Source organism: Gallus gallus, chromosome 4 (genome assembly GCF_016699485.2).
Source record: "Gallus gallus isolate bGalGal1 chromosome 4, bGalGal1.mat.broiler.GRCg7b, whole genome shotgun sequence".
Lineage (NCBI taxonomy): Eukaryota > Metazoa > Chordata > Aves > Galliformes > Phasianidae > Gallus > Gallus gallus.
Window position 1 is genome coordinate 56,508,275 of NC_052535.1, and position 26,676 is coordinate 56,534,950.

The following is a 26,676-nucleotide window of genomic DNA, read 5'->3' on the forward strand; positions in this document are numbered from 1 at the left end:
AAGGAACAACTCCAAAATCATTGAAAATTAAGTTTCTGGAATAAGATGGCAAGTGTTGTTTTGACTCAAAGCGCTATGATTGCTGGGAAAGAAGTGCACTGGGGTTGGACAGGAAAAAAAACATCAATCACATGACTAGGAATGAAATGTTTCCTTTTCAATTAAGCTCTAGAACTGAACTGAAATTGAAAAGCAGAGATATGTGGGGATTATGACCCCTGGAATTATGTATAGCTATGTCTCAGGCTTAGATTTGAGTGACTAGAGCCTCAAAGGGTATTCTCAATCAACTGAAGTTTAATATAACAAAGGGATTCCAGATGCATTAAAATCAATGGAGAGAAGAGGTTATAAAGCACTTGCTCCCTACAACTAAAAGACACAATGAAATTATGCAACTCCTTTCTTCCCTTGCTGTCTGCAGCTCATTAGTTAGCTACAGGCTCATTATCGTTGCTTTTGACAGCTGCAGCACAACATGAAAAAGCACCTACTGCCCAAAATATTGCGTTGAAAAATCCCACCCATGCTGCAAAAGAGACACTAGTCCTCCATAACAGCAAACACCAACTTACTGCAAACAGATGCTAAGAAGTGCTGTTAACCACATCACTTGATTCTGTGGAAGGAAAATATACAAAGCTCAAACATATAGAAGTGGAATGACCACTGGGACACCCTAAAAAACGTGAAAGCCTATATGCAGCATGATTACACGCATGGCCTCTTAATGGATGTCTACAGCAGCCCAGAAGAGTACACAACATGATTTTCAACCCCGCCAATCAATCTGAGAGTCACATCTGTGAAAACAGGGAGCAATTTTCTTGACCTTCTCTCACAAGGAAAAAAAGAGAAGAGCATTGCTCTAAAACATAAGGGAATAGGTCTGCACTCTAATAGCTGATGGCAGCTGTGTTTGCAGTGGTCACTCTCCCATTGACCTTCTTTCATTTATTATCCACAGTATACATGTCCCAGAGATGCATATTAGATTGGAAGTTTACTATTTGTCACTGCTATAAAGGCATGGGCTCAACCAGGATACAATGAGCCATGCTCAGGAAAACATTATGGTGATAAACTTTCAGAAAATAATCAAATGAATGCAGACCTAAATACCATTGCAAATTTTCAATGATTCCAGAGTATAAATTAGGTTCATTCTTTTTCAGTTAAGGATAAGGGATATATTTAGCCAAAGGATCTATATCTTTTCCCTAATTCAACTTCTCTCACTGGTACGCAGGATGAATCTTTTCATTATGTTTCTAATAGAAAGCCCCAGGTTGTGACGCTTTCCTTTACCCCCGTTTTCCCACCTTACTGCCATCCTTTTCTTCTCCTCTATTTCTGCTCCTACTGCCTGTCCCTTGATGGGTTCATTCCCCGTTCCACACTCACAAACCCTGTAAAACTTTGATGTAGCTGTCCACTTGTCACAGCTTTCATTGCTTCTATACAGTCCTGTCATCCTCTGACAACCCTGTTCATTCATGCATAGGCAAACAGCTTTGTAAGAGTTAACCACAGAGGAAGGGTTAAGGACACAGTCTAAGCATTAGTGGCCATTTACCTTCTGACCTAGCAATGACAGGATGAGTAAACTGGGGCACTGATGAGAGGAAGAGTAAGTAGTTCAAACCTACTCCCTGGCAGAATTTTCTACATCAGACACAGCATTTAAAGATTTCTCACATCATTTTCCATTGGTAGCAAAAATCTACCCCACAGTTTTCTCAGTCTTCACCAAAATAAAATCTGAGCTAATCAAAGTGTCCTCTGTTATAAAACTGGCTTGTTGAAAAGCTTCAAGTACTCCATTCTGCAACTATTCCAAGGTGTTTCTTCCAGGAGAGTTCTGCCCTTCACTAAGTCTAGATTAAATTTGATTTATGTGACAGAATGTCATCCCTAACCAGTAGCCTGGGGCATTTTATTTCCTGTTAAGTAAACTGAAATATAAATGTAGGTGCAATATGTATATAAATACTTTGCATGTATACACATATACAAGTGCATAGGTGAGAAGCAGCACTGGAGCACCACCCAGTGTAATTTACTGCAGGAAGCAACATGTGTGGCTATGGCCATTGTATTGCCCTGGGCAAAGAGTGCCTAAAAAGAAGCTAGAGGGAAGACAGAAATGCACAAAGCAGACTTTCCATGCAGAATAAACAGATTTGAACGTCAGCATTGATGAATTTAATCTTAGCAGGTAGATCTTGCACGTTTTTCTTCTGTTTTTATCCCGGGAAGTCTGGGAAACAACTGCACTAAGGAACTCGTTTCTGAGCTCCAAGAAAGCTGAATCCCTGACTATGCCAAGATCTCCACTCATCTATCTTTTTCTTTCTTGGCTTCACGAAGTGCCATCTAACACCATGCTGGGTTCTTTTAGATTCCAGCTCCCCGGAGTTAAATACCAAGCCATTAAACAGCCACCTCCTTAACAGTGTGACTTCTTATTTCAGTTCACAGTAAGGCAAGCATCTTGTTTTGCAGATCACAGACACTTCTTTGGCAAAAACAAACCATGCACCCCTCAGACCTTTGAATTTTCTATGAACAAAAATGCATCTGTGATGCAGCCTGTGATGAAGAGGGAATGAAAACATCTCCACATCAGATACACTTAACTCCTTCTACTCCTTGTGGGAGCAAGATAACAGAATCCAATTATGTTTACACATAAAACACAAACAGACATTGTATGTATCAAGACAGCAAAGTTAAATATAAGTTTCCTGAGTGCGAGCTTCTGTGTAGGTTCAGAGAGGCAGAGCATCAAAAACTCAGCGGTGCTTCTGATACTTCCCGTTTCCTAAATGAAAACTTAATCCAGAAACAGGCTAAGGAATTCCCTTTTACTGTATGTTTTTCCTAAGAAAAAAAGAAAGAACACACTTGTAATTCAAAATCCATGATGTTCTGCATAGGTGATCATAAGGTAGTTTTCCAGAATCACTCAGAACTAACCTACAAAAATGTCTTAGCAGACAATCAGAGAGATGATGCTTCATCTAGTTTTCCGAGAACTTCAGTGAAACTGCTCAAAGTGAACACTGTGCTTGCAAAGAGAATACCTCACAGAAATCACCACAACACACAATAAAAGCAGAGTCAAAATAGAGATCAATTCCAAGCAAGCTCTAGTGTGCCAAGGAATAGTCACTAGTCACTGAAAAAAAGTCAGCCTTTCAGAAGTACCATCTTTCAGATATTCAGAGATATTTTTATGCCAGTTGACCACTTGCTGCTGCAGTAGCAGCCATCTCCAACGTGCACCCTTTGAAGAACAGAAATAACTCAGAGGCCTCCTAAACCAAATTCTTCTACTTTTTGGGTAAAATACATGGGGACTGAGAGGGAAACTATTAGCTACTGTGTAGATATGCGGTGTGAGAGCATGGAGTCACTTGCAGGTGCAAGAGCTGTCAACTGAAGGTTTGGGTTGCCTTAGTTTTTAGATTTGCCCAGTACCAATTTCCACCCACATTTCAAATAGAAGATGCTTTCTTATAAATCAGGTCTTTGGGTAATTCAATGACACAAAGAAAATGATACATAATCTATATTGCAAACTCTCTCCCATAGCTTTGATAGGAATATTAAAAAATTATGTTGTGTACCTATTTAATTGCTTTAAATAGAACAGTGTAAAGCAAACAAACAAAAAACTAACAGGGCATTTTGAAGTTCCAGTCAGTGAAAGCCACTCATATATCCTTCAGCTTCGTATCAAATCTGATATCAACCCTGATAATGTTCTGCTGACTATAAGTCAGAAGCTACCTCAGAAGTAGAGGTGATCCCGACTGCTTGCCATTTTCCAGCCTGTTGAAAAGCACAAAGAAAAGTTTAATCTGGTCTAACAGAAAATGTCAAAGCTCAACTAAATGTCAACATTTCATTACCTTCTGAAACAGACACTGTCCTGAAAAATAGCTGCAAGCACAAGACAGTTTTTAACCGCATTTGCTGATACCAGGCTAAAAAAAAAAAAAACAACAAAAGTAGTTTAAGAAAATAATGTAACAACTCAAGTCCAGATGCTGACAAAAAGCAATTCCTTTTTTGTGATTCCTTGGATATTTTACATTTTTTGATAACCTCAATCTAATTTGCAGTCCTTACGTGCTAAGAATATGAACTACGAGGAAACACATCACGTCACAATACTTAAGAGGTCGTTATCTAGTGAACTACAAATGAAAATAAAGCAACAAGAGTTAGGAAACTCAGGAAATACCAAACTTAAATGTCCCAACCAGGAAATCGTTGAAAAACAAAAGGGCAGCCCTAGAAAAATAAATGAATACAGCTAATACGCAAACTATTCGCTAGCAATAAACAAGTTGAATAGTCAAGCAAATAGATAAACACTTTGTGACACATAATAATTTGAGAAGCATTACTTGTCTAATGTTACTGTAATAATTATAAGAGTATAAATGTTATAATTTCAATAAGTTTAAAATACATATTTTTTTCCTTTTTTAAAAAAAGAATTTTAAAAAACCCACAAAATTGAATACATCTCTCCATTCAGCCAGACAAAATGCTCTTATTGTGCTGATGAGATGTTCAGCAGCCTAATTACTCTGCCTTCATCTTGTCATTTCAGCTCCTACAGAACACACACTACATCATCCAACTTCAACAGGTATGGTCATCTCACAAGCACTGAAAGTGAACTGCCCTTTTCCTCTTTCAGATGCTTCCTTCAAATAAGAACAGTTCCACACCAGTGAGGCTGAAGCAGGTTTAACCGTGCCCATCCAAAAGGTCTAATTTATGAATGAATATTTAAGGACATAACATATATTATATAGATAATGTATATATTATGCCACTGTGTGCACACATGCCTGTGTGCTCTATTTAACAACAGAGCTGTTATGTCTTAATACAAATACTCTATAATCTTCTGTTCTTGAATTAGCTCTTAAAACTCGAAAATCCCACTTGTACTACAAAACTAAGCACACATTCCTTATTTTAAGTACAACACAACATTATTCAAGGAAATGCACTGTCAGGGAACAATTTTTTTGTAGTTCTGCTGCCTTCTACTCAGCCTTATCTCTCTGCGTGGTAATTGCTAGATCATGGCCTGAACCAATGATTGAGCACCAGTGAGAAGATGCAGCTAATCCAGGGAGCGCAGGTGCAAGCAATGCAACTGAGCAACTGGAAGAGTCCACCCCTCCTTACCTTCATTTAAGGGCTAGCAGCCAAGGGAGCAGCATACCTATTTGGAGAATGCACCCTTTTTGAGATTTCACTAGCCTTTGGAAAGGGGAGCCAATTTTTTCTGTATCACTTTCTAAACTAAATCTTGATGAACATTTACAAGCATGCTCCTATCCTGGTAGAAGGTGCTACAGTTGCCTTGCATCCTCCTTGCTACCTCCCTGCCCTGCACCTTTAAGCACTGACAGGCACTTCTCCCCAACACGAGGACACACAAGTGAAACCTCAACCACACCGGGGAAAACTGGCAGCTCTAACAACTGCAGCTCCATTCATGCCAGAAAGAGGAATGATGAGTTTTCTGTGGCTGTCATGCTGATTTGGTTTTCTACAAGTATCCATGTTCTTCCTAAAGTCAAAGATTAAAGATAGTTCTGTGCTGGTTCTTTTGCTAACTGGTCTAAACTGCTGGTTTTGGACTCCAAGAAGAATTGCCAAAAACTCAGCCTGAGATCTTTGTATGGATACATTCCTCCTGTATCTAAAAAGGCAATGGCCAAAATTTTCTTATCACTGTTATCAGTTCTCATGTTAAGAAGACCACAAAGAATTTGTGCTCTGAGAGTTTAAGCATCCTAAAGTAAGATGAATGTTCTGACAATTTTTGTTTTGGCATATCCTAAAAACAGCCTTAATTCCTCACATTTAGAATGGGACACTCCCTACTTATGAACACAGGCAGCTGGGAACCAGCAAAATGCCATCGGGCAAGGCTTAGAGCCGGCAGATGTGAAACTGCTGCAGAAGAACCATGAACTCCTAAACCCAGAATGAGGAAAGGAAAATTGCTTACTAGGCTGCTGCACCCCAGTGGCGGTACCCCTCAACAGCAATTCATTTACCTGGCACGCATCTAACCAACTTCCTGCTGAGTACTCAGCTGGACCTCTCTGGGCATCAACCCAGGTTGATAACACAGCACTTTGTCTTCTTTTCTCATCAGCAACAATTCATATTTAGTTTTGTCGCAGTCACCAGGAAGGATTTGAAGAGATGGTGGAGAAACTTACTTGGGAAGTTATGCTGACAGGCAATACCATCAGCAAATTTTATAAACATTTCTACTGCTTCAAAGATGTATACCAAGTCAAATAATGAGTCTGCTCATTTGGACTGCTAATACTTTTTTCTCTTGTAGCCAGAGCTGCAGAAAAGTCTGATAATTTCAACAGCAGCAGATCAGCTCAATAGCACCCTACAGGCAACAATCCTGGACAAGAAGAAGGGTTTGTCTTGTGCTGCGTTAATATAGCGAAGATAAAGTACAAAATAAACAAGAGGCAGTAAGAAAAGATTATGAAGAGTCTCACGCACTACAAGAAGCAGAAAGTCTCTGCCAAAAGCTAAGCACTGACAAGGAAGGAATAGGGCACAGCAGCCTGGTAGTTAGGGAAAATTAGGGAAAAGGAAAAAGGGATGTGCAGTACCAGCTTGTGCTGAAGTTAACTGAAGGGTTGGAGGATGATGAGAGCTCAGTAAGAGTGCTCCCATGGTGAGCCCAGGCATGCACAATACAATTCAGTCTTTGAGGCACCACACAGTAAAGCCCCCCAACAAGGAAAGCTTGCCTTTTTGAGTAGGGGCTTGGATTATTCAAAAATGCAAGCCATACCAGAAGAGGGGGAGAAGAAGAAACTAGCAGATAAAATACATCTATTTCCATTTCTTTATGGATCTCAGGGTCTGTGAAATTGTTTTGAGGCACCTTTTCTTCCCATCTTGTTCTCCCAACTGAAAATATAAATTAGGAACATCATCACATTTCCTCTGTTCTCTCTTTATCATGGATTCTAGTAGAGAATTAATATGCCTTTTGGCTACAATATAAATTGCACATTATTTCCAGCATTTTAAGGAGGACAGATTTTTACTAGTCATGTCATGAAGCAGCCAGTGTTTTCTATTACAGTCTGCTCAAATAGAGCTCCTGACAGAGCAGCAGGAACTAAAGCCCGTGCTTGGGACCATACAGTTAGCCATAAGTGCTGGCAGGGTAAACATGCAGTGTATGCTTTCCAGAGACCACTAAGTGGAAATCTCCAAAACAAATCAAAATGCTTTAAGCAGACAGTGCTACTCCTACAGCTGTTTCCGTTCCTTGTAAAAATATATATCTTCCAAAGGTTTAAATTAGTCTCCAGTTCTGTGATTCACAACGTGATACACAAGTGCTGCCTGGCTCAGTTTGCTGTTTTTGAGGGCTATGAAGTAAACCAAAGTCAGCCCAAGCTACTCAGAGAAACAGCTTGAAGTCTTAGCTTTCAAAATGATTACAACTATCGTTCATTTTACTAGAGAAGACATTTTCCTTGTACAATTTAAATAAGAATTTGCATTCAAGAATTCAGAGAAGGAACTGACATTTCCTTCTGGCAGTGCTTCTTTAAAGCACCGTGTAATCAAGTGTCAGATCTCTGATGTGAGTCCCCGTGCAAACTATTGCTGTGCCACAAGAGTGCAGTGCAAAGACATGTGAGCAGAAGGTGGCAACAGAGCACCAAACCAATACCTGCATCTGATCTTACTCAGAATTAAATACTTGCTGCCACCAGAGAAAATGCACACACAGGTCATACACCTCCACCACAGCTATAATGATTTAAGCATGGATTTCTTGTAGCTACATTTCTCTTTGGTAAGAGTTAATGCCGGGACGCTAATTATGTCAGCTGCCCTAGGATAAGAGCTCCCTAACCATCTCCGTGTGCTGATCACATACTCCCTAGCATCACAGATCCCCTGAACCAGAAGCCAAATGTCTTAGCTACACATCCACATACCTCAGCACATTTGCACTGTAGCTCCCACATCCTACCCCAAGCAGCCCACAGCAGGACATCCAGGGCCACATGTGAAAGAAGCACAGGTGAAGAGGACTAAGACAAAAAGCCCAGGGATAGCTTCAACCCCTCAATCAGAAGTGACCACTGCTGGTGACTATCAGCTCCTAGGTCCCACCACCAATCATCCCAGGCTGGGAACTGATGCCCAGTGGGCAGGAACCAAATCTGTTTTCACAGCCATACAGAGATTAAAACTTGTCCTGTAAACATTTCTAGCAATGACTTCAATGTTCTGTGAGGATGTTGGCACCCCAGTGCTGCCAAATAGAGATTTGTGTGAATTCTAAGCTATAAATAATGTTAGGAGGCTTTGGTTATTGCTTATCCACCACTAAAAGGATCCCACGAGCAAATCCATTCCTAGATGCTTTTTCTTCTCTATAAAACTGTAATAGACCAGGTTTAAGAAAACCCAACTACGCAAATGCAAACATTTAAGATACTGCCACCCTAAAAGCCTAGCAGATTTAAATACAGTGTAACTCGAAGTTATCACAGTGGCAAAGAGATCAGGATCCTCAATTCAGACAGGGAATGACTGTGAAGACCTAAGTGCATTGGTATCTGCCTGCCTAATTTACCTGAAATAATCTTTAAAGAAATGCTTTAATATTGATGCAGAGTCCATAAACCCACCATTCAAAATGCCATGATAAGACATGCAAAGCAAATGCTGTATGGAAAGTGAACATATGTAACAGCTTCAGCTCACTGGATCTCAGCTGAGCACTCAGATACACACTATCTTCAATGTGAGGTTGTCAGCACCCCCACTGCAGTGTTCTGCCTCATTATAGCTCATGCATCAGTCAGTTTCCTGAGAAAGGGAGGGAGCTGGGGACAGCTGCTGTAAGTCACTATTACTCCTCAGATTGGGTCCCATCTTATCCTGGAATTCCAATTTCACAATCAATGAAATATCTTCATCTTTTCCTTTTTTTCTTTTTGCCACCCATGCGATAAAGACCCAAAAATCCCCATTTAAGTAAAATAAAAAGTTAACATGCAACTGGGAAGTAGGAACAAATTATTCATACAAAATGGTTCACACGGATGGGCAATTCCAAAACCACATTCTCATTATCCAGATGGAAGTCCTTCCAGAACAGCATACACTTCTTCCTTTGAGATTAAGGAGTCACAAAAACAAACAAAACCACACCATATCCACATAGAAAAAAGACCCTCTTACCAGCAGGTTAACTTTATTAGTAGACACTTACTAAAATAGCTTAGTGTGTTTAAAGTCAGTAATTTATTAGTTCTGAGCACAACAAAGCAACTAAAATCTAACGCAGGAGACAAATTATTAAGTATTGGATATTCTAAAAATAACAATTATAAAAAGTTAGAGGGAAAGGTGCATTGCACACCAAACACCACTTACTACTCTCTTCATTCCTGACTGTTCTACTGATTTAAAAAAATAAAATAAAACCACCCACACCACAAGCAGCCCACAGCAGCTATTTCTGATCCTAGCTTCTTGTCTGGCTTAGGGACAAAATCGCATGAGCCCAGTTCTGACAGGTTGGCAGGGAATCGTCACTGCCATTTAACCTTCGTTCCAGAACACTGGCCTTTATCAGAGAAATGCTGCACTCAAGTCCCTTATAAATAGCTTGGCTTCCCCTTGACACATGCACTTGCACACTGTCTGAGCTTTAAATAAACCCACATTGAGAGAGAGAGATATATATTTGGAGAAAGCCACTCATCTTTGAGAACACATCCTAAAGATTGATAGCACACATCTTACAGGAAGAGTAGGAAAAGAACTGTCAATCTATACCTAATACATGCACCTAAGTAAATGAAACTTCACTGTAGCTGGTGCACACTTTCAGGTCAACGGGGTACTTATGCAAAGATACTATTTATGACAATACCTTCCAAGGGTTGTAGATATCACTTGGATTCCTGGTGTCATATAGATGTCTTTTGGAAATATTTACTTTACTATATATGTTTATTGGTAACATTTTGTGCCCAAACAAGTGGCTCTTTTGTTTGTTTTGTTTTCTGAACTGACGCTGGCATAGCTGCTTTGCTGGAAGAGGTCACAAATCCACAGGGTGTCTGAATAGCGTTCCTGCAATTCCTAATGCTGCTACAGCATTGCCAAGGAGAGCTAGAAAACATCAAACGTTTCACACAGATAAAAGCTGCATTACTACATTTGCACTGTTAATACTGAGCATGTAGCGCAGCTCAGCAGGTCAGATGGGACTTTGCTTCTGTCTGTAATTACCATCATGTTAGTACATCAACACAGCTGTTTGCTTTCATAATTTCTCCAAATTGTAATTGAAGCAAAAGTTTTTTTTTTTAAACGAGCAAAATGGGACTTCTTTTTTAAAAATCTTTTTAAAGTTTTATATGTTCCCTCCCTGCATTTAAGATTTCCTGTATTCCAGAACAGCAGATTTCCCATTTCCCACCCTAGAGGCGGAAATAGAGATGGTCTCAGGGACTCCCTTAATTTAGGGAGGTGGAAAGAGTTTACCTTAGTTCAGAGGCTGGACAGTTTTGTGAAAGAAATCACTTGAAGGTTATTAAATACACAGAAATAACATCCAGCTCAGGAAATCCCCTGAGCTGAAAACTGTTGGAGTTTGGGAGATTATTAAGGAGAACTGTCAGAAACACTTGCCCTGCCATTATTCTTCCCTAAGCACCAGGCTGTGGCTATTGTTGAGGAGAAAACACTGAGAAACACAGGCTATTGGACTTGGTCTTCACATGCAGCTTTTAGGGATGACAGATGCAGTTACCATCTGAAAGTCCAAAGTTTATTTCATTGTATGTTTGCAGACTGTCTGAAGAGGGAGGCAAGCAACAGTTCATCAGTTAGCAGTGCATTTACAATTCAGGACTGCCGCCCACCACTACCAACAATCACCAGTTCTTCATTTTCTAGGAAGATCACCTGTGTCCTCTCCTCAATGGCCCTGGTTTTCCTTGGACTGCTTCTGTTATTGTTTCTGGTACGTTTTAGGTCAGGTTTTCAAAGCTGACCATTTATAGAGGACCCTACAATTGACTTTTGTTTTAGTTTTTGTCCAATTCTTAAGGTAAAGCAGTATGCAGTTTTTGCAGATGCTACTCAGTCTTAAAAGCTTTGGAAGATTAATGGTTTAGTCTAAAAACCATTAGGTGGTGATTTCCTCAAACAGTTACCAACTTTGGACTCCGGCAACTTCTTCCAGCAAACATTACCTCGTGTTCATCCATTATGTTCATCTGTGATTTCTCCTGTCAAAATACTCAGCTGTAGGTTTTCCAGTCTCATTCCCAACAACCCCGTAACTATCAACCTGAGCTGGGCATCATTCACAAAATGCACTGCTTAGGTTTTTATTCCACTGTATTAATTCCACTATTAATTTCAAAATCTTATTCTTCTAGGCAGTGTGGATAATATGATGGTTGGACCAAATGATCTTAGTGCTCTTTTCCAACCTTAATGATTCTAACAAAGCACCCTTTCTCCATCTAAGAAATGGACAGTCATGTCTAAATGCTAGAGCAAAAAGCTAAAATGTAGCAGAAAGAGTCTATTGCAAACTGCTGTGCAGGATTTTATCCAAGAGTTTTGAGTGAAATGAGCTACATCAGCAGAGTCCCCCTGGAGAATTTATAGATTCATTTATGTGCTTGCTAATCTGAGATCATGAGTAGGATCTTTGTTTTATTCAGCATGCATTCAGACACACTACACTTTAAGGTGACACATGCACATATATACACATTACATACATACATACACACACAGTCATATATACAGAGATTTCCATGTTTTTTTAACTGAAAGCGTTTGGGGAAAAATGCTATTTGCACTGCTTTGATATTTATGATGCAACACTTCCTTCTTATTTTTATGACCTTTTTCTTTAATACAGTTCCCGTAACAGCAGATCATAATCTGTTCTCATGGCTACAGATTAATGAGACAAATTACTGTGACATCAGTCTGAGCAAAACAAGACCAGATGATGAGGCAGCCCACCTTTCATCAGCTTCTCTAGCTAAAAGACTCCAAATCTCCTCCATTTCCATCTCTGCAACAATGCAGGTCTCTGAACCATGCAAGTTATCTGCAGTCACTTTAAAATATATGGAATATACACCTGCCTCTACCATTATTGCCCCTGCCCACCCAAAACTGAGGAATGGATTTAATGAGGGAGCAAACTGATTGCTTACACTTAATGTTTGTTAAACACTTTCTTGTCCTAACCTGAGGCAATAATTGGTTACCTCAACCTGCTCACTTTAAATACAGAAGTTCTGAGGGATGATATTTTAAAGTTATTAATTCATACCTATATAGAATGGCCTAGGGAAGCCAATGTTTTAAAAAGGAGGTGTAACTGCATGCTACTGATGCTTTGTGAAGGACAGAAGCCTACCCACTGCAGCAAAATGAGTGATGAGACTGCAATATAGTTTATCCCAATACGTGCCACTGGAAAACTTTCCACTGTTGACAAATATCCAATGCAAACTTCTGTTCTAACAGTTTTACACTGACCCTTGAAATTTAAGTAGCAAACAAACAAACAAAAAAAAAGGAATAACTTTCATGAAGTATTTAAATCAGTAGATTAGGTATCAATTTAAGACACACTTAAAGACCAGAGAGTCCTGCAGCACACAAATACATCTAAACTTAGAAGAATGACTTCGGACACTCACAAATTGGTGCTGGTATGTGAAACCCTGACAAGTGTCATACATACCTTGGACCCATTTGCAGCTGTGCTACTGGAATATGGATGGAGATGAGTGGAGGTAATAGTATTCTTCAATTATGCTTTATTGAAAACCTGTATTCCAGCTTTTCTCAGTCAACAGTTTATATACTAGGCAGAAGAGAGCATTGTCTCCTAGAAAATTCTGCCTAGTTGCAAAGGAGACCAATTGGAGACAAGAGCAAGATAAAATGGTTGAATTGTACCTTCCAAAAGACATCAGGGATTACCACAGCTAAACTTACTGAGCTCATCAATTCAGTGCTACAAGTATATTTTAATAAGAAATGTTGTTGAATGAGCAGTATGATATGAATGTAGGATCTGTTAAGTCAACTCTGCTGTTTAAATACAAAGGAAATGTCAAACATTTAAAAGCTACAAATATCTACTTAATTTGCCTAAGAATTTGCAGAAAGTTTAGTTTTCAGCTCTCACTCCATAAAGTATCATCCACATCTGCCCATTTGAAAGCCTTTTTTTTTTTAAATTAGTTAATTCCCTCCTCCCCCACGCAGAGGCTGGCACACACACTGTTTTGCAAAACAGGGGAGGCAACCAATAATTATCTGATACCTTCATGGCCCATTAACTTCCATTTGTGAGGGGCCAGTCTCTCTCGAGCTAAGTAGCCTTGCTGCTAATTATCCCTGCCTCTGAAAACATTCCATATAGATATCTATAGCATGAGTAAAACACGGACATCTTCACAGGCTCTTTGGAATTTCTCCCATTTTGGAGTCACGGATCCCAAGATGATCAAAAGAAAATAACCATGACTCCTTCCCTTGCTCATTTTGGTTATGATAAAAATACATTTTGTAACTCAGACCATATCTCCACACTGAATTCAATTAATTATGAAGAAAATGAACCTCCTACATACCTCTAAAGAAATGCAACAAGGCAAAAAGCAGTGCAAACTCACCATATACCATGTCATCATTGCTTTGAAGGAACACTATAGTCAAAGGGTGATTTATTCATCATGCCCCTTCCAACTTTCATTTCCCTTTAAGCTGCCAACAAAAGTACCATTTAATGTGAAATGCTACTTTTTTATTATTATTATTCCTTGGAAAATGCAAACAGGAAGATTACACACAGTGATTTAAAGATGTGACTGTCTAGACTGAACTTATGGTATCTCGTACCATTTTGAAACACTGCAGAGAAGTAGAAGTTAAGCTACAGCAACGCAGCCAGAAGAAAAGGAGGAATAACAGTTCAAACTATCACTGTTTTATGTCTGTGCGTACAACCATTTCAGATATAGAACAGATGATGCAATTTAACTAATGCTAACAAACAAGAAATCCTGAAGCTCTGCATCCCCTTTTCAGGGAGAATATTAAAACAATAAGAGATGAGGCACAGACATGAGATTATTTTGTCAATTCTAAGATTTCCATTACTCACTCTGGATGTCTGAATGCTCGTATGCATGTCCTCCACTCACAGTCTTTTCCACAGATAGGACAATGAAATTATCTGAAGGAAAATACCACCAGTAGTGCATTTGACACAGTCAAATAAGCAAATACACAGAATCAACTTGGCCTAGAGGTCACCTCAGGGTCAGAAATATTTAGAAAGATCAATTATTTGCATTCTGTGGGAAAAACAAGTTGCCTTTCTTCATCTCCTTAACCTATGTATCACCATTACTTGACATAACACCAGTCCTATATCATCATCCTAAGTCAGGTGACGTATAACAATAAATTAAATCCTATCTTCCCTTTGTTCCCATTATAAAATTTGAGACCTCTGCTGAGAATAGATGACTTCAGCACACAGAACCACCCTTAGTTCCACAGAAAGTGAATCTAACAAGCATGTTATTTCCCCAGAACAGTGATACTACACTACTTACAGTCTTCAATACTCTTATTATCCTGACATTGTTCAGAATCCTACGCATTAAACAGGAAAGCAAATTGCCAAGCATCCCAGTATTTCAGAGCTTAACAAATACCAACTCATCCTTTAAAAGTTTATAGCACGGATGTCAAACTATGAACTTTGCCAGATGCTGCAGAAGTCAAAAAAGGTGCAAACAACCTAAATATGCCTTCAGGAATCCAGGAAAGCTCCTTCAGCAGAAACTTCACTGTCTGGAACTTTGCACTACTGCTGACCCACCCACAAAGTCTGCAGTCTAAGACTAGCTATGGATCTAGAAAAAGTTAAAACCCATACAGGTAAATCCTACTCACTAATTCACCTGTTCTCCAGTGTCACTGCTCACCTCTACAAGCTTTATTTGCAGATGCAAACAATTAGAGTACAGCGCTCCCCTATGGAATTGTATCTGGAATAGAGATCTCGGGGGGGGGGGGGGGGGGGGGGGAGTTCTTTCACTCATTCTTCCCCACTTGCTAGGGCGCTTTTCCTCCCCAACTAGAACCCAATTTTCAGAACTCCACATGGCATTTGCTTCATTTTGAAGTTAATGAGCAGACACCACAGGTTTTCCATAGCATCCTGAGCTCAGACACCACAGGTTTTCTATAGCATCCTGAGCTCTGTGTTTGCCTGCAGAGTCGTGAGAAGGCCACTCCACTGAGATCTGCTGTTCCATTTGATATAAGTCGGTTTGTTTAACAATAGGGATTAGTATGTTAAAGAACCAATATATTAGTTTAGCAAAAGGAATCCATGAGTGATAGTTCTAAAACTTTCAAGTTCAGCTTTAGTGGATGAATAGTCTTGTTTTCCTCAATAATTTTGCACTGGGAACATAATAGAATACTTTTATCCTTTGCCTCAACGATGTTGTTTCACAAGAAGCACAAGTCATAGTAGACTACTTCTATCTTTTGTAGCCTGTTTTGGTACCTGGCTTCACAGAAGGTAGAGGATATACAGCTTGGCAGATACCATAAACCCACTAAATGGCTTTTATCATAAGCCTGAAGAGACAAAGCAGCAATTTCCAACTGCACAATACCTTGTAACCATCCAACAGCAAATTAACGTCTTTTGTTCTGTGATGTCATAAAAAGAAATACAGCTCTATGATTGCCGAGTCCTTAGTGTATTGTCTTGGTGAGGGAAAAAAAGACTTTCTTCCAACAGTATAAAGGCACAGGTAAGCACAAGGTAATCACTGTGAACATGGTTCATATTTTCACTGGTACTTCTACAGTCATAAAATAAAATTCGAGCTTATAAGCGGCAAGACAAGATTACCAGAGAATAGTGGCATTCTTAGATTTCAAAGAACTGTCACCTTTTCTGGGCAATTCCTGACCTCAGCATGTTGTTTGGCATTTACCTAAACATACTGTACAATCTTAGAGTTAAAACTAAGTCCTTTATTGATATAAGCATATGTGGCTTAACTGATAAAAAATACAACCTAACAGACAAAAATGGAGAAACAGAGTGCCTGCATACTTCTAGAATCAATACAGTACACTGCTTGAAATAAGGATTAACCATACAACTCACATTTTGAACAATGCCTACCTTATTGACATTACCTCTAGACACTTCCAAAGATGTAATATAAAATTAGTATTTATGGAACTAATAATCCAAAGTAATTTTTGTATTCAGCAGCAGCAGAAAGCCTCTGCTAGCTTCCAATAGAAAGAACCCGACTACAGTGAATAATGACTGCAGATGATCATCAGGATGCGACATGTTTCCAAAAGGAAGCTTCCAAGACCTGATATCATGTCAAATGTAATAAACTAAATTGCCTGAAACAAATCACCAACTTCATCTTTTCACATCATTATATCCATTTCCCCACAGTATATCTTAACAGACTATGAGACAAATCTACATGATACAAAATTGTAGTAGTCTTAAGAGTACCAAATACAGGAGGTGTGCTACAACCATCACATCAGATCTAATATTTTCTCTTATTATATAAAGCTCATGGACAATTAATTGAGGCTGTTTTTTTTTTTTTCCTTGTCAGTTTCATCTGCTTGCTTAGGAAAAATCCCAGTAACAAGAAATGGTATTCCACTGTATTTCCTGTCTCTGTTACGCTATGAATCTTGAGTTTGTGTTATGAATCAAAGGGGAAGCACTTCCAAAAGCAGGATGTGTTTCAGCCCATTGAAAATACCAACTTTGAACAGGGAAACCTAGCTCTAAAAAGCCTGAGACCACTCTTAAGCAACAGCGTTTATCATTCCTAGAGTCAGTCCCCCAAGCCAGAGCCCATACACTAGGGGAGGTGTAGGGAACATCATAAAAAGCAAATGACCCATTTCCAAGTAGCAATGGTAGTCAATGATAGCACTGTGGGCTTCACCCTTCCCTTCCAGTTTTCCCCAGATTACTGAAAGTTTTGCTTCTCATTCACAGTTGTTTCACCATGATGTTTCTGTGTCAGTAAAAATCACTGTGAAGAGAAAATTTAAGGAAGGAGGGCAGGAAAATCTGATTTAGTAGTTACATACAGCCAATACTATATAAAGGCAAAACATGCTTAGGAATTTTCAGCTGAAGATATAATTAAGAATATCTATTTTTATTATTATTATTTTTACATCAAATGTAACTTTGATTTAACTCAAAAAATAGGGAAGGAGTACAGAACAGCCAGAAAACAGTGGTATCAATAATCATCTCAGAAATGGGAAATTCAGCGTTAAACCTCAGTTCTACTTTACTGAGACCAGAAATTGAGATATTTTCTGTATCTTAGATATATCCTCTAATCAAAAAGCCTATATTCCTCTTTCCAGTCCTCAGTTAACTATAATTTTTGTTTTTAGAGAAATCACCAGTAAATACTGGTGCCAGCCTTCCTGAAGATGCTACCAAATAACTGTAGTGCCATCTACAACAATTATTATATGGAATCATTCTATGTAACCATTGTATTCCCATCAACCAACACTCTTCTGAACAATTTTACAGACTATCACATTAAGCAGCAAAAAAAATGTACAAAATTATAATTGCTTACCAGTGATTTAGGAAATTATGACAAAGGAAATACGGCTAGATGTGCTTTGAAGTTTGTGCATGAATGTAGTAAGCAAAGCTCAAGAACTTCATTAGTAGCATATTTATGGATAGCACTTCCCAGTGCAAGGCAAGTCCTTGCATACTTACATGCCCATCTGGCAGGCAAGGTAGTGGCTGATTAGAAATCAGATACTGATTTAGCTTTCTCAAGGTCACCTTTCAACTTAAGATCAGTATTTAAAACAGATTCCCCGGTGACTCACACGAAAACTAGCAATACTTCATGTAATCTCAGAGGAAGCCTCTGCAGCAGAAAAGATTTCTAACACAATATCTACATGTACCATTCATCATATTATCCCTGTCTACAGTTGCTTCCTCATACTGAACAGTACAGTATCACGTGTTACCTCAAAGGCACCTGTAACCCACTAGTGCAGAAATAAACATTTTACCCATATCGACACCACTCAGCTCGACACTACTGTTGCAAACCAGGACCAACATGGGTTAGCATCTGGACGATTCATATGAATTACATACATAAAAAAATTAAAAGAATAGTGTCCAACTTCAGATGTGACGTCACTTAAGGATAACATGATGAAGATTGTTGATTTTTACTTCTTTCAGTCAATCAGTGAACAAGAAAGAATTTAACTTTTCAGAAATAGCAATCAGTCATTAAACGTACTCAAGTCATTCAAACATTTCTCTTCAACCTCAAGTGAAATACCTTTTGCAACATGCTGGCCATTTAAACGTCAATTCTTCGTGTCCCATTCAGTTACTTACCTACAAAAAGAAAATAAAGGAAAAATACATTAATTTTCCATGGTCTCAAAGCTATTATGAATCCAAATTTCACTCTCCACTCTCCCCCAGCAAATGTTCAGTAGTTATAACTTAGGTAAGACTAATAGGGTAATGGGGTTTGGTTATATTATTGATTTAGATGACACGTTTTCGCTGTTTCAGCTAAGCATTCATTAATTGAATTCAAGAACTTTGTTTCCTTATTATTCCTTCTTTCCTTCCCAGTAAATGATCTCTAAATAAAAGCTTATTGAGGCCACCCTCAATAATTTGTTTTCTTTTTTCATTTACTCTGGAAAAAAAGTGGTGATTGTAACTGCAGTCATTGAAATCTAAAATATTCAGCATTAGTACCCCAACATCACCTTTGGTATAGCGACAGACATTTGTGAAACCTCCAAAAACCACTGACAAAAAAAACATGATTTGAACAGAGAGCGGAGCAGACCATGAGACTCTAATTGACAGACTGCTAGGAATTCAGGTACAGCTCTGACACCAATCTCCTCCAGGTCCATGTTTTAACTCTAGAGCTCCTTCAAAGTTCTGTCATCATTCTCTCATGTGACTTTGAGCCACTTCATCTGCTTCATTCTGCAAAAGTAAAGTGTTTTCTCATACAGCTCTTTAAAGCTTTAGAGATTAAAAAAAGTATACAATTAAGACTTCTACCTGTCTGAGCAACCAACTACTTATCACAGAATTGCAGGGGCTGGAAGGGACCTCTAGAGATCATTGAGTTCAACTCCCTGCCAAAGCAGGCTCCCTAGACCAGGCTGTATGGGTAGGCATCCATGCAGGTCTTGAATGTCTCCAGAGAAGGAGACTCCACAACACAACCCCCCTGGGCAGCCTGTTCCAGTGCTCTGTCACCCTCACTGTGAAGTTCTTACACATATTTGTGCAGAACTTCCTATGTTTTAGTTTGTGGCCATTTCCCCTTGTCCTATTGCCATGCACCACCGAAAAGGAGTCTGGCCTCGTCCCTTTGTCTCCCACGCCTTAGATATTTATAGACATTGATCAGATCCTCTCTCAGTCTTCTATTCTCAAGGCTGAAGAGACCCAGGTCACTCAGTCCTTCCTCCTAAGAGAGGTGCTCCAGGCCCTTTATCATCTCTGTGGTCCTCCACTGGACTGTCTCCATGAGATCCTTGTCTTTTTTTGTACCAGGGAGCCCAGAACTGGACACAATGCTCCAGGTAAATGAGGCCATGAGCAAGTAGAAAAAAGCTTGCTGTCAACATGTTTGCTTCTTCATTTGCTCACTACTTGATTTCATCCCACTCACAGACAGCCCTCCCTTCTCCTCTCAAGACATCCAAATTGTTTCAGAAGTTGCTGCTCTACCATACTTTCAGAAGGGAATGACTGTATTCAGGGCATTTCCCCTTCTGAATTTCAAATACATTAATCACCACCTTATCAACATCCAGGAATAACCAAAAACTGTATTTAAGTGATTAAGTTGAAGTTATTTCAAGGAAGTGGAGTTTTATATCATATTTGTCCAAGTGGTAAAGTAAGTAAATCCATTTTGTAGTTCTGTTGTTAGCCAAAACTTCTTCTGTCCAATACAGTGAACTAGTGCCCTAAAGCAGTTTTAGAAATTGTTTCTAATTAAAGCATAGAACAGACCTTTTGAATGTTACTTGACAACACTAGCAAGCAACAAATAGCAACAACAGAAGAGATGGGCTGACCTGTGCACATTATTTGCCAAGCACAAGTCCTCCTCCAACACTGCAAACCAACTCACCGTTTTGAAAAGTCATAAAGCCATGTGTGAAATAAGGGCACCTAATCTTTTTTTTCCTCATCATGTTTTCATTTGCTTCCATGCTTTTTTTTTCCTTTTTTTTTTTGTTTGTTTTTACAAAAGATCACCTGTCAGACTTTTTCTTAAGTAATGAAGAGGTATCTAATAATCAAAGCTTGAAAAAGTCACATAAGCATGTATGTGTGAGAGGAAGAACTGTGATGATTTTATGAATCATGAGGCAAAATCCCAGCAAAGCAAGGACTTGTGGCAGTACTAAGTGTGTTGCATCCAGAAAACACTGTATGTCTAAGCCCCCAAACCAGCAGCAGAACTAGACCCAGCAGCCCAGCATGTGCATGATGAGCCTACAGTTCTCTTCCATAGAAACATGGTTTCCTACATCATTATGCTCTGCATTTGCTTTCAACAATCCCTCAGAACAGGCAGGTGCAAGGGCAGAACTCAAGAGACGCCACTCCCTAGGAGTGCGTGCCCAGTGCTGAGCAGCCAGGTGGGAAATGACTGCAGGACAGCCATGCCTTTTCCCAGATACATGTGATGTCATCTGTTTCTTCCTGTAATCCATACATGGAGACTGGGTAGCAATTACAAGTATCCATGGTTGCATGTTTCAAATGAATCTCAATTCATATTTTTCCCATCCGTACACATAATCCATCGTTCTTCTAGCCGTCATCTCTACAGGCACTCTTTCTGAAAAGACAGTATTTTGTACCGCATCCACACTATCATTTTGGTCATATGTTGGCTTTTCAGATGTCTTGTTAGCCAATACAGTAATTTGAGAATGATAAACGTATGTGAATGCTGTTACAACCTAAATAGCTTTCATATTCAATTACAAACTTCTGAATCTCAGTAACTCTTACCACATCCTTTCCAGCATTATGCCCACCCAAGCTCTCCAAAACAAGTCAGATGGAGCTCATTCTTCCATGTAATGTGCTCAACGCTGAACAGAGCGTACAGGCTCAACACTGACTCTGCCTGTCTCCAGCTATTTTAGACAGGATTTTGAAGCATTGCCAATCTCAGACACCTACTGCACAACTGCTGCTTCCACCTCCTGTCAGCTTTCTCTGTGATGCCTCTGAACTTGTACAGTGGCTTTTTTCCCCTCAGCAGAGCTCATCTTATCCTCTTTCAAAGAGAGAAACGACGGTTCTCCAGTTCACATGCAAGCACACTGTCTTTTTCAAGAGAAACAACTGCCAGCTACAACTCATAATTCTCCATTGCAGAATATAGAATGCTGCTGTACTTTAACTACAAGATGTACTTAGTTGGATTCAAAATGTACTACTTTGAGCTTTTGTCTTTCAAGTGACTACCCAATCTATGAATGGCATCTATCAGATCTGTTTAACATGCCAGTGTTTTGGTTTGCAGGGCTTTTGTTTTTAAAAGTCACAGGAGCTCCCACAGATACCTTTCCTCTACCCATTTGCAATAATTATTCCAAAAACCCCTTCCAAAGATAATTTGGAGGGATGAGAGAAACCTGAGGGACTATTTTTGCAGGGCCTTTTTTTTTTTACAGTTTAAGTAGTCATGAGGGTGTCCCTATACAGAGATGATAAAAAGCATTAAACTTCAAGTACCACAGCTAAAGCTTATTTTCCAGGAGGGACAGTCTTTGTCATTTTCTTAGTGCTACACTGATTCAGTTGCCTGGGGGCTGTGCCAGAGGAGCTGGAATCAATAGAAGCACCCCTTTTTGTGCAGTATGGGCAACCAGCAAGAATGCACATACTTCAGCTGTCCTTTGCCCATTTTAGCTGCAGATCACAAGCATTCCTCTCAAATGAGGTGTACATTTTTCTTTTATCAGTGAAAAGTATTTATATGGGAAACAGCTATCAGACTCCAAATGAGGTGACTCATACACCAATAATGAATCCCATGCCACTTCTTTCATGTAACATCCTCCATTTTGCACCTTAGCAACCCAAGGCTTTCAAGACCACAATGATTCAGGAACTGTTTAGCTCAGAGGCAAGATGTAAGCTCTTAGAAACAGTGGAGGTGCTGAATGCAGTCTTTCAGAGAGCACAGAAACTGAGAATGCTGAAGGCATATTTGCTTGAGGGCAGGTGCTGCTTTTTATTTCCCACCTCCCAGGTATTTTGCTGTTGTCACTGTTTCTAGCTGAGAGCAATAGCTAGAGCTTGACCTGTGACAATAGCCCAATTTTGAAAAGCACTTACACACACAATTAAATGTGATATACGTGCATTTCGAATCTGTACCTGTTCAACAAAGCAGCTAAGCATGGCTTTAACTTGAACGTTCATTTAAGAACATCCAGCATTCATCCACATTCATTGGCTTAACCTACAGGCCTACAGCCAAAGTTCCAGAAACCTGCTACATGCAGTATCCTGTAGAAGAACCAACTAGCTCTCAGTAGCTCAACCAGTGCTGAGGCAAAGTGTAGTTCTACACAGATTTGTTAGAAGCATGTCTGAAAAGTCTTGAAGCATATCTCCCCCCACCCCCATAAATCTCTCTTTGAGCCTGGGCAAACCAAGCTATTAGAACAGGCTGTAGCCTCAAGGTTGAGCGCATAGCATTGAAGATCATACTCTGAATCAGGTAAAACAAGTATTTCAGCTCACAATACAGTTAAGTGACGTGAGAATCCATCCGGATCACTGAGCTCACAGTTACTCTGGACAAGCACCTCAGTTTTTTTCTGCAGAGCTGCTCCACTTTATATAGATAAATACCTACTGGTTTCAGGAGAGAGAATGCATGATGAAATTAGAATAATTGGCAAGCCATTAGTAACCACACTACTTGAGAAGCCATTTCCTTCAGTATTTACCACGAATTTAGCAGTGTTGGAATGTTGAAATGGCCTATCTGTGAGTTAAGACTCCACCACTTGTATGGAGGTTTGGCCACATCTTCACACTCCCATATCCCCTTTCTCAGTTACTATTGCACAAAATAAGCACAGCTTTCTTCCTCTCCAATATTAGCTTTTAAGAAAAAGTGGCTACTACAGGGAAAGAAGTGACAGCCACATCAGTAGCAGGTGTCATAACACCACCACTATTCACCACCAATCTAAGCTGCACCTTCCTCGAGTTAGAGGAGGATAAGGGTGCAGTAGTTACTATGAATCAGGGAGGAAGTCAGTATAACAGCTTAGACACTGAGCTTCTTGTGAAATAGGATTAGTGCTAATGGATGAAGCAGTCTCTTGTCTGCTTAAAAATTAGAGATGACCCTCCAAAAACTCTGGCCAGAATTATATTAACTGACAACTGCAGACATAAATAGCTACAGGAATAAAATCATAGTTTCCTACCATGCAGAGGACTTGAAACTAGAATAGTTTAGTTCACATTTGTATCCTCCCATTTGCTCTGTGAAGCACTGACCAAGTCTCCCTCCTTCAAGGTTTGTGTCCACAAAATGAGGTGGACACATTCATTCCAAGAGGCAGCAGAGGCTGGTGAAGCACTACGCTGTTACTGCCTTACAGTGATCTCCCCTCCTGACTGTGCTCACCCCATGCCCATCAAATAACTCTCAGTTTTCTTGCCAGTTCTCATCATGCCACATTCTTGCATCTGCTACAGCATCCTGTGTAGGAAGTGAAAACGTATTTTTTTTTTTTTTAATTTGAATTTGATTAAAAACCACTTTCTTCCAGACTGGAAACCTTTTGCCTTTGCTGTAACGTAACTTGTGTTCACAGAACTAATCAACTAAACTTACGAAATTCAGTGTTATTTTTGGCTCCCTCTTTTCTGAGAGCATCTACCCATCTTCTCTCATTTTTATCCCTTGATACATTTGTTTACCCTGATACCTGCAACAAGGAGGTATCCTGAGAAAAGCCATATTCGATCAGATCTCCACACTCCTCCAGCACCAAATATACCACACTTGGCACAACCATAATGCTCACTTTTGCTCTCTTACTGCATAGGACAGCAGGTTAACGATATTTACTGCTACATCTGTCTGAATAATTCTGTTTTCTCTCTATCAAAGAACTAAAACCATTTTACTGGAGAAAGCAGAGTTCCATAGTTCTGACTGTGCTTTAAAGACAGTGAAAGAGATGTTCTCTGCAGTTTTTTCAGATTCATGGAGATTTTCCATTTAAGAAAAGAAATCTCAGTGAAGGTTCATAAATATTTTGGAAATGATCCCTGGTTAGTGGTTACCAGCTGGAGCATCTGTTTCTTGGTCAGCTTCTATGGACAAGGACTCTGTGAGCAGAGACACTTTGTGAGAGCATACACCTCAACATGGAAAGATACGCATGTACTGCTATTCCTAAATCTGCATGGAGAGCTAACATTCAGCACTGGCTACTGAGATGAGAGGGGAAAGCAGCAGGAATGGGGCAGAACCAGAAGGGCACAGGAGAGGCTGTGGAGGATGCTGCAGAGGGCCTAGGAGTTCCCAATCACACCTGTGCTCCCATCTCCTCATCTTGTCCTTGCTGCTTGTTGGTCTCACTCTTTGCCATTTCCATCCAGGAAAGGCACGGAAGTGCTCTCATCTTTGAAACTGAAACTTCAGTTTGACTGATCCCTCTTTGGGGCTTTGAGCTTTCTAGGCATGACAGAACACAAATTTTGGGAGAACACAACTGAGAGAAAAATCATTGCTCTATGGAAAAATGCTTTCCCCACCACCAGCAGGGTGCTGCACTGAACACTGAAAGATGAAGAAACTGTGAGCAAAAACAGCTAGTGAGATCCTCACTAAGCACGGGTCTGTTCCTCACCCAAACTCTTAGTGGTTAAAAACCACACCTGGTAACTGTTTTTTAACACAATGTGATACACCAAACCCAGAGCAAACATACAATACAAACCTTAATTTGTTTCCTTGATAATGTTTTTGTATCATCTAAAATGATTAACTCGATACTTCAAACCAAATGCGTCTATTTTTCTGCTTACATATTTTCAAACCAACTGCTTCTGTGTACTGCACCTCAAGAGCTCTAAAGCCAGCTCCTTTTTTTTCCTGTAGGAAACAGTTTCAGCATCCTGGCAGGGCACTGAGTCACCAGGGCTCATGGAGGAGGAGAACAAACGCTGCCTTTGTGCAGGTTTCCTGGACCAGAAAGAGAGTTGGACTCCCAGACGCAATACAGATCAGGACAGTGTCAACTGCACAATGTGCGCGACATGAGAAGTGCAGAGAGCACCAACTCCTCACAGGGACAGAGGCTCTCAAAGCCCAAGGCTCTTCTGAGCGAAGAGTAAAAGAATTCCTTTAAACAACATAATTCCTATTTCTTTGCCATTATGCTTAGCTAGAGCTTTGACACTACAGCTCAATTCTGCCAACTCTTAGAAGCCTCTGGTACTATTTAGATGACTGGCAGCTACATCAAAATAGTAGTTTACTCTCTTCCTCCTAACCTTAAGAATCAAAGATATCTCAATAGCTTTTTAAATTGCCTAAATCCACTGTATAGCTATCTAGCCATTACATTGAAATCATGAAATTAAATTCTTGTGTTACAGTATATTAATTGTCTTGCAAATTCTGATTAAATCTCAGTGGAGAGGTGGTAACCCAGTATACTTTTTATATATGAAGTACGAAAGCCTACTGTATGGCTCCAACATGCATACTGAGGTTAATCTAAGCCTTAATAGCAAAGTCATCTACTTAATCCTTTAGGGGAACAGACATAGAATATTCCTGCTCCTTCAACAGGCAAGACAATAGCTTACAACATCCTTCTTTCCAGAGAAGCTCTCTAAATTTTCCCCACCATACTATCTTTTTGAAACCAACATAGTGAAAATCCATTTGAAATTTTTGCTCCTAACTTTATATGGAATTATACTTCCATTTAAAATTTGTATAATATGAAATATATACATTAAGCAAAAGAGATTTCACGGGAAAACCTAGAAATCACTTGCTAAATTTGATATTGATGGTTACCATTATGAGATGTCTGCTTTAATGTTGTTTATTCTCATGCAAGTAGATATATTCTTGTAGCAGTAATAATGCAGTTCCACCCCAGCTTAAAATTTCCTACTATGAAGGGCATAGTACCATCTGACTTTGTTCAGGCTAGCTAGCATTCATAAGTCTGCACTCAAGTATTCATGAACAATCTTACCTTCAGGGTTCTCTTTTGGAAATAGTCAAAAGATACTGAGTCATTTACTATTTTCCCCTCCCCAGAATGAATTACTGCACTCAAGGACAAGATCCTTGCACAAAGTATAATGCAATAGCCAAAGTTTTCTACAGTTCACCCTATTTCTCTGAGCAATGCACCAGA

General features: G+C 39.6%; 1 protein-coding gene across 2 annotated transcripts in view; it reads right to left on the bottom strand.

The window, feature by feature from the left end:
- Nucleotides 1-26,676, bottom strand: part of ANK2 (ankyrin 2) — a 338,182-nt gene that overhangs the window by 268,369 nt on the left and 43,137 nt on the right. The window contains exon 2 of one of the 2 annotated variants that reach the window (XM_040699367.2): nucleotides 18,531-18,589. The exons of the other annotated variant lie outside the window; for it this stretch is intronic. Within the exon in view, the coding sequence (XP_040555301.1) occupies nucleotides 18,531-18,551 (21 nt within the window). The 5' untranslated portion in view covers nucleotides 18,552-18,589. The remainder of the gene's footprint in view (nucleotides 1-18,530; nucleotides 18,590-26,676) is intronic. 2 annotated transcript variants of the gene reach the window in all.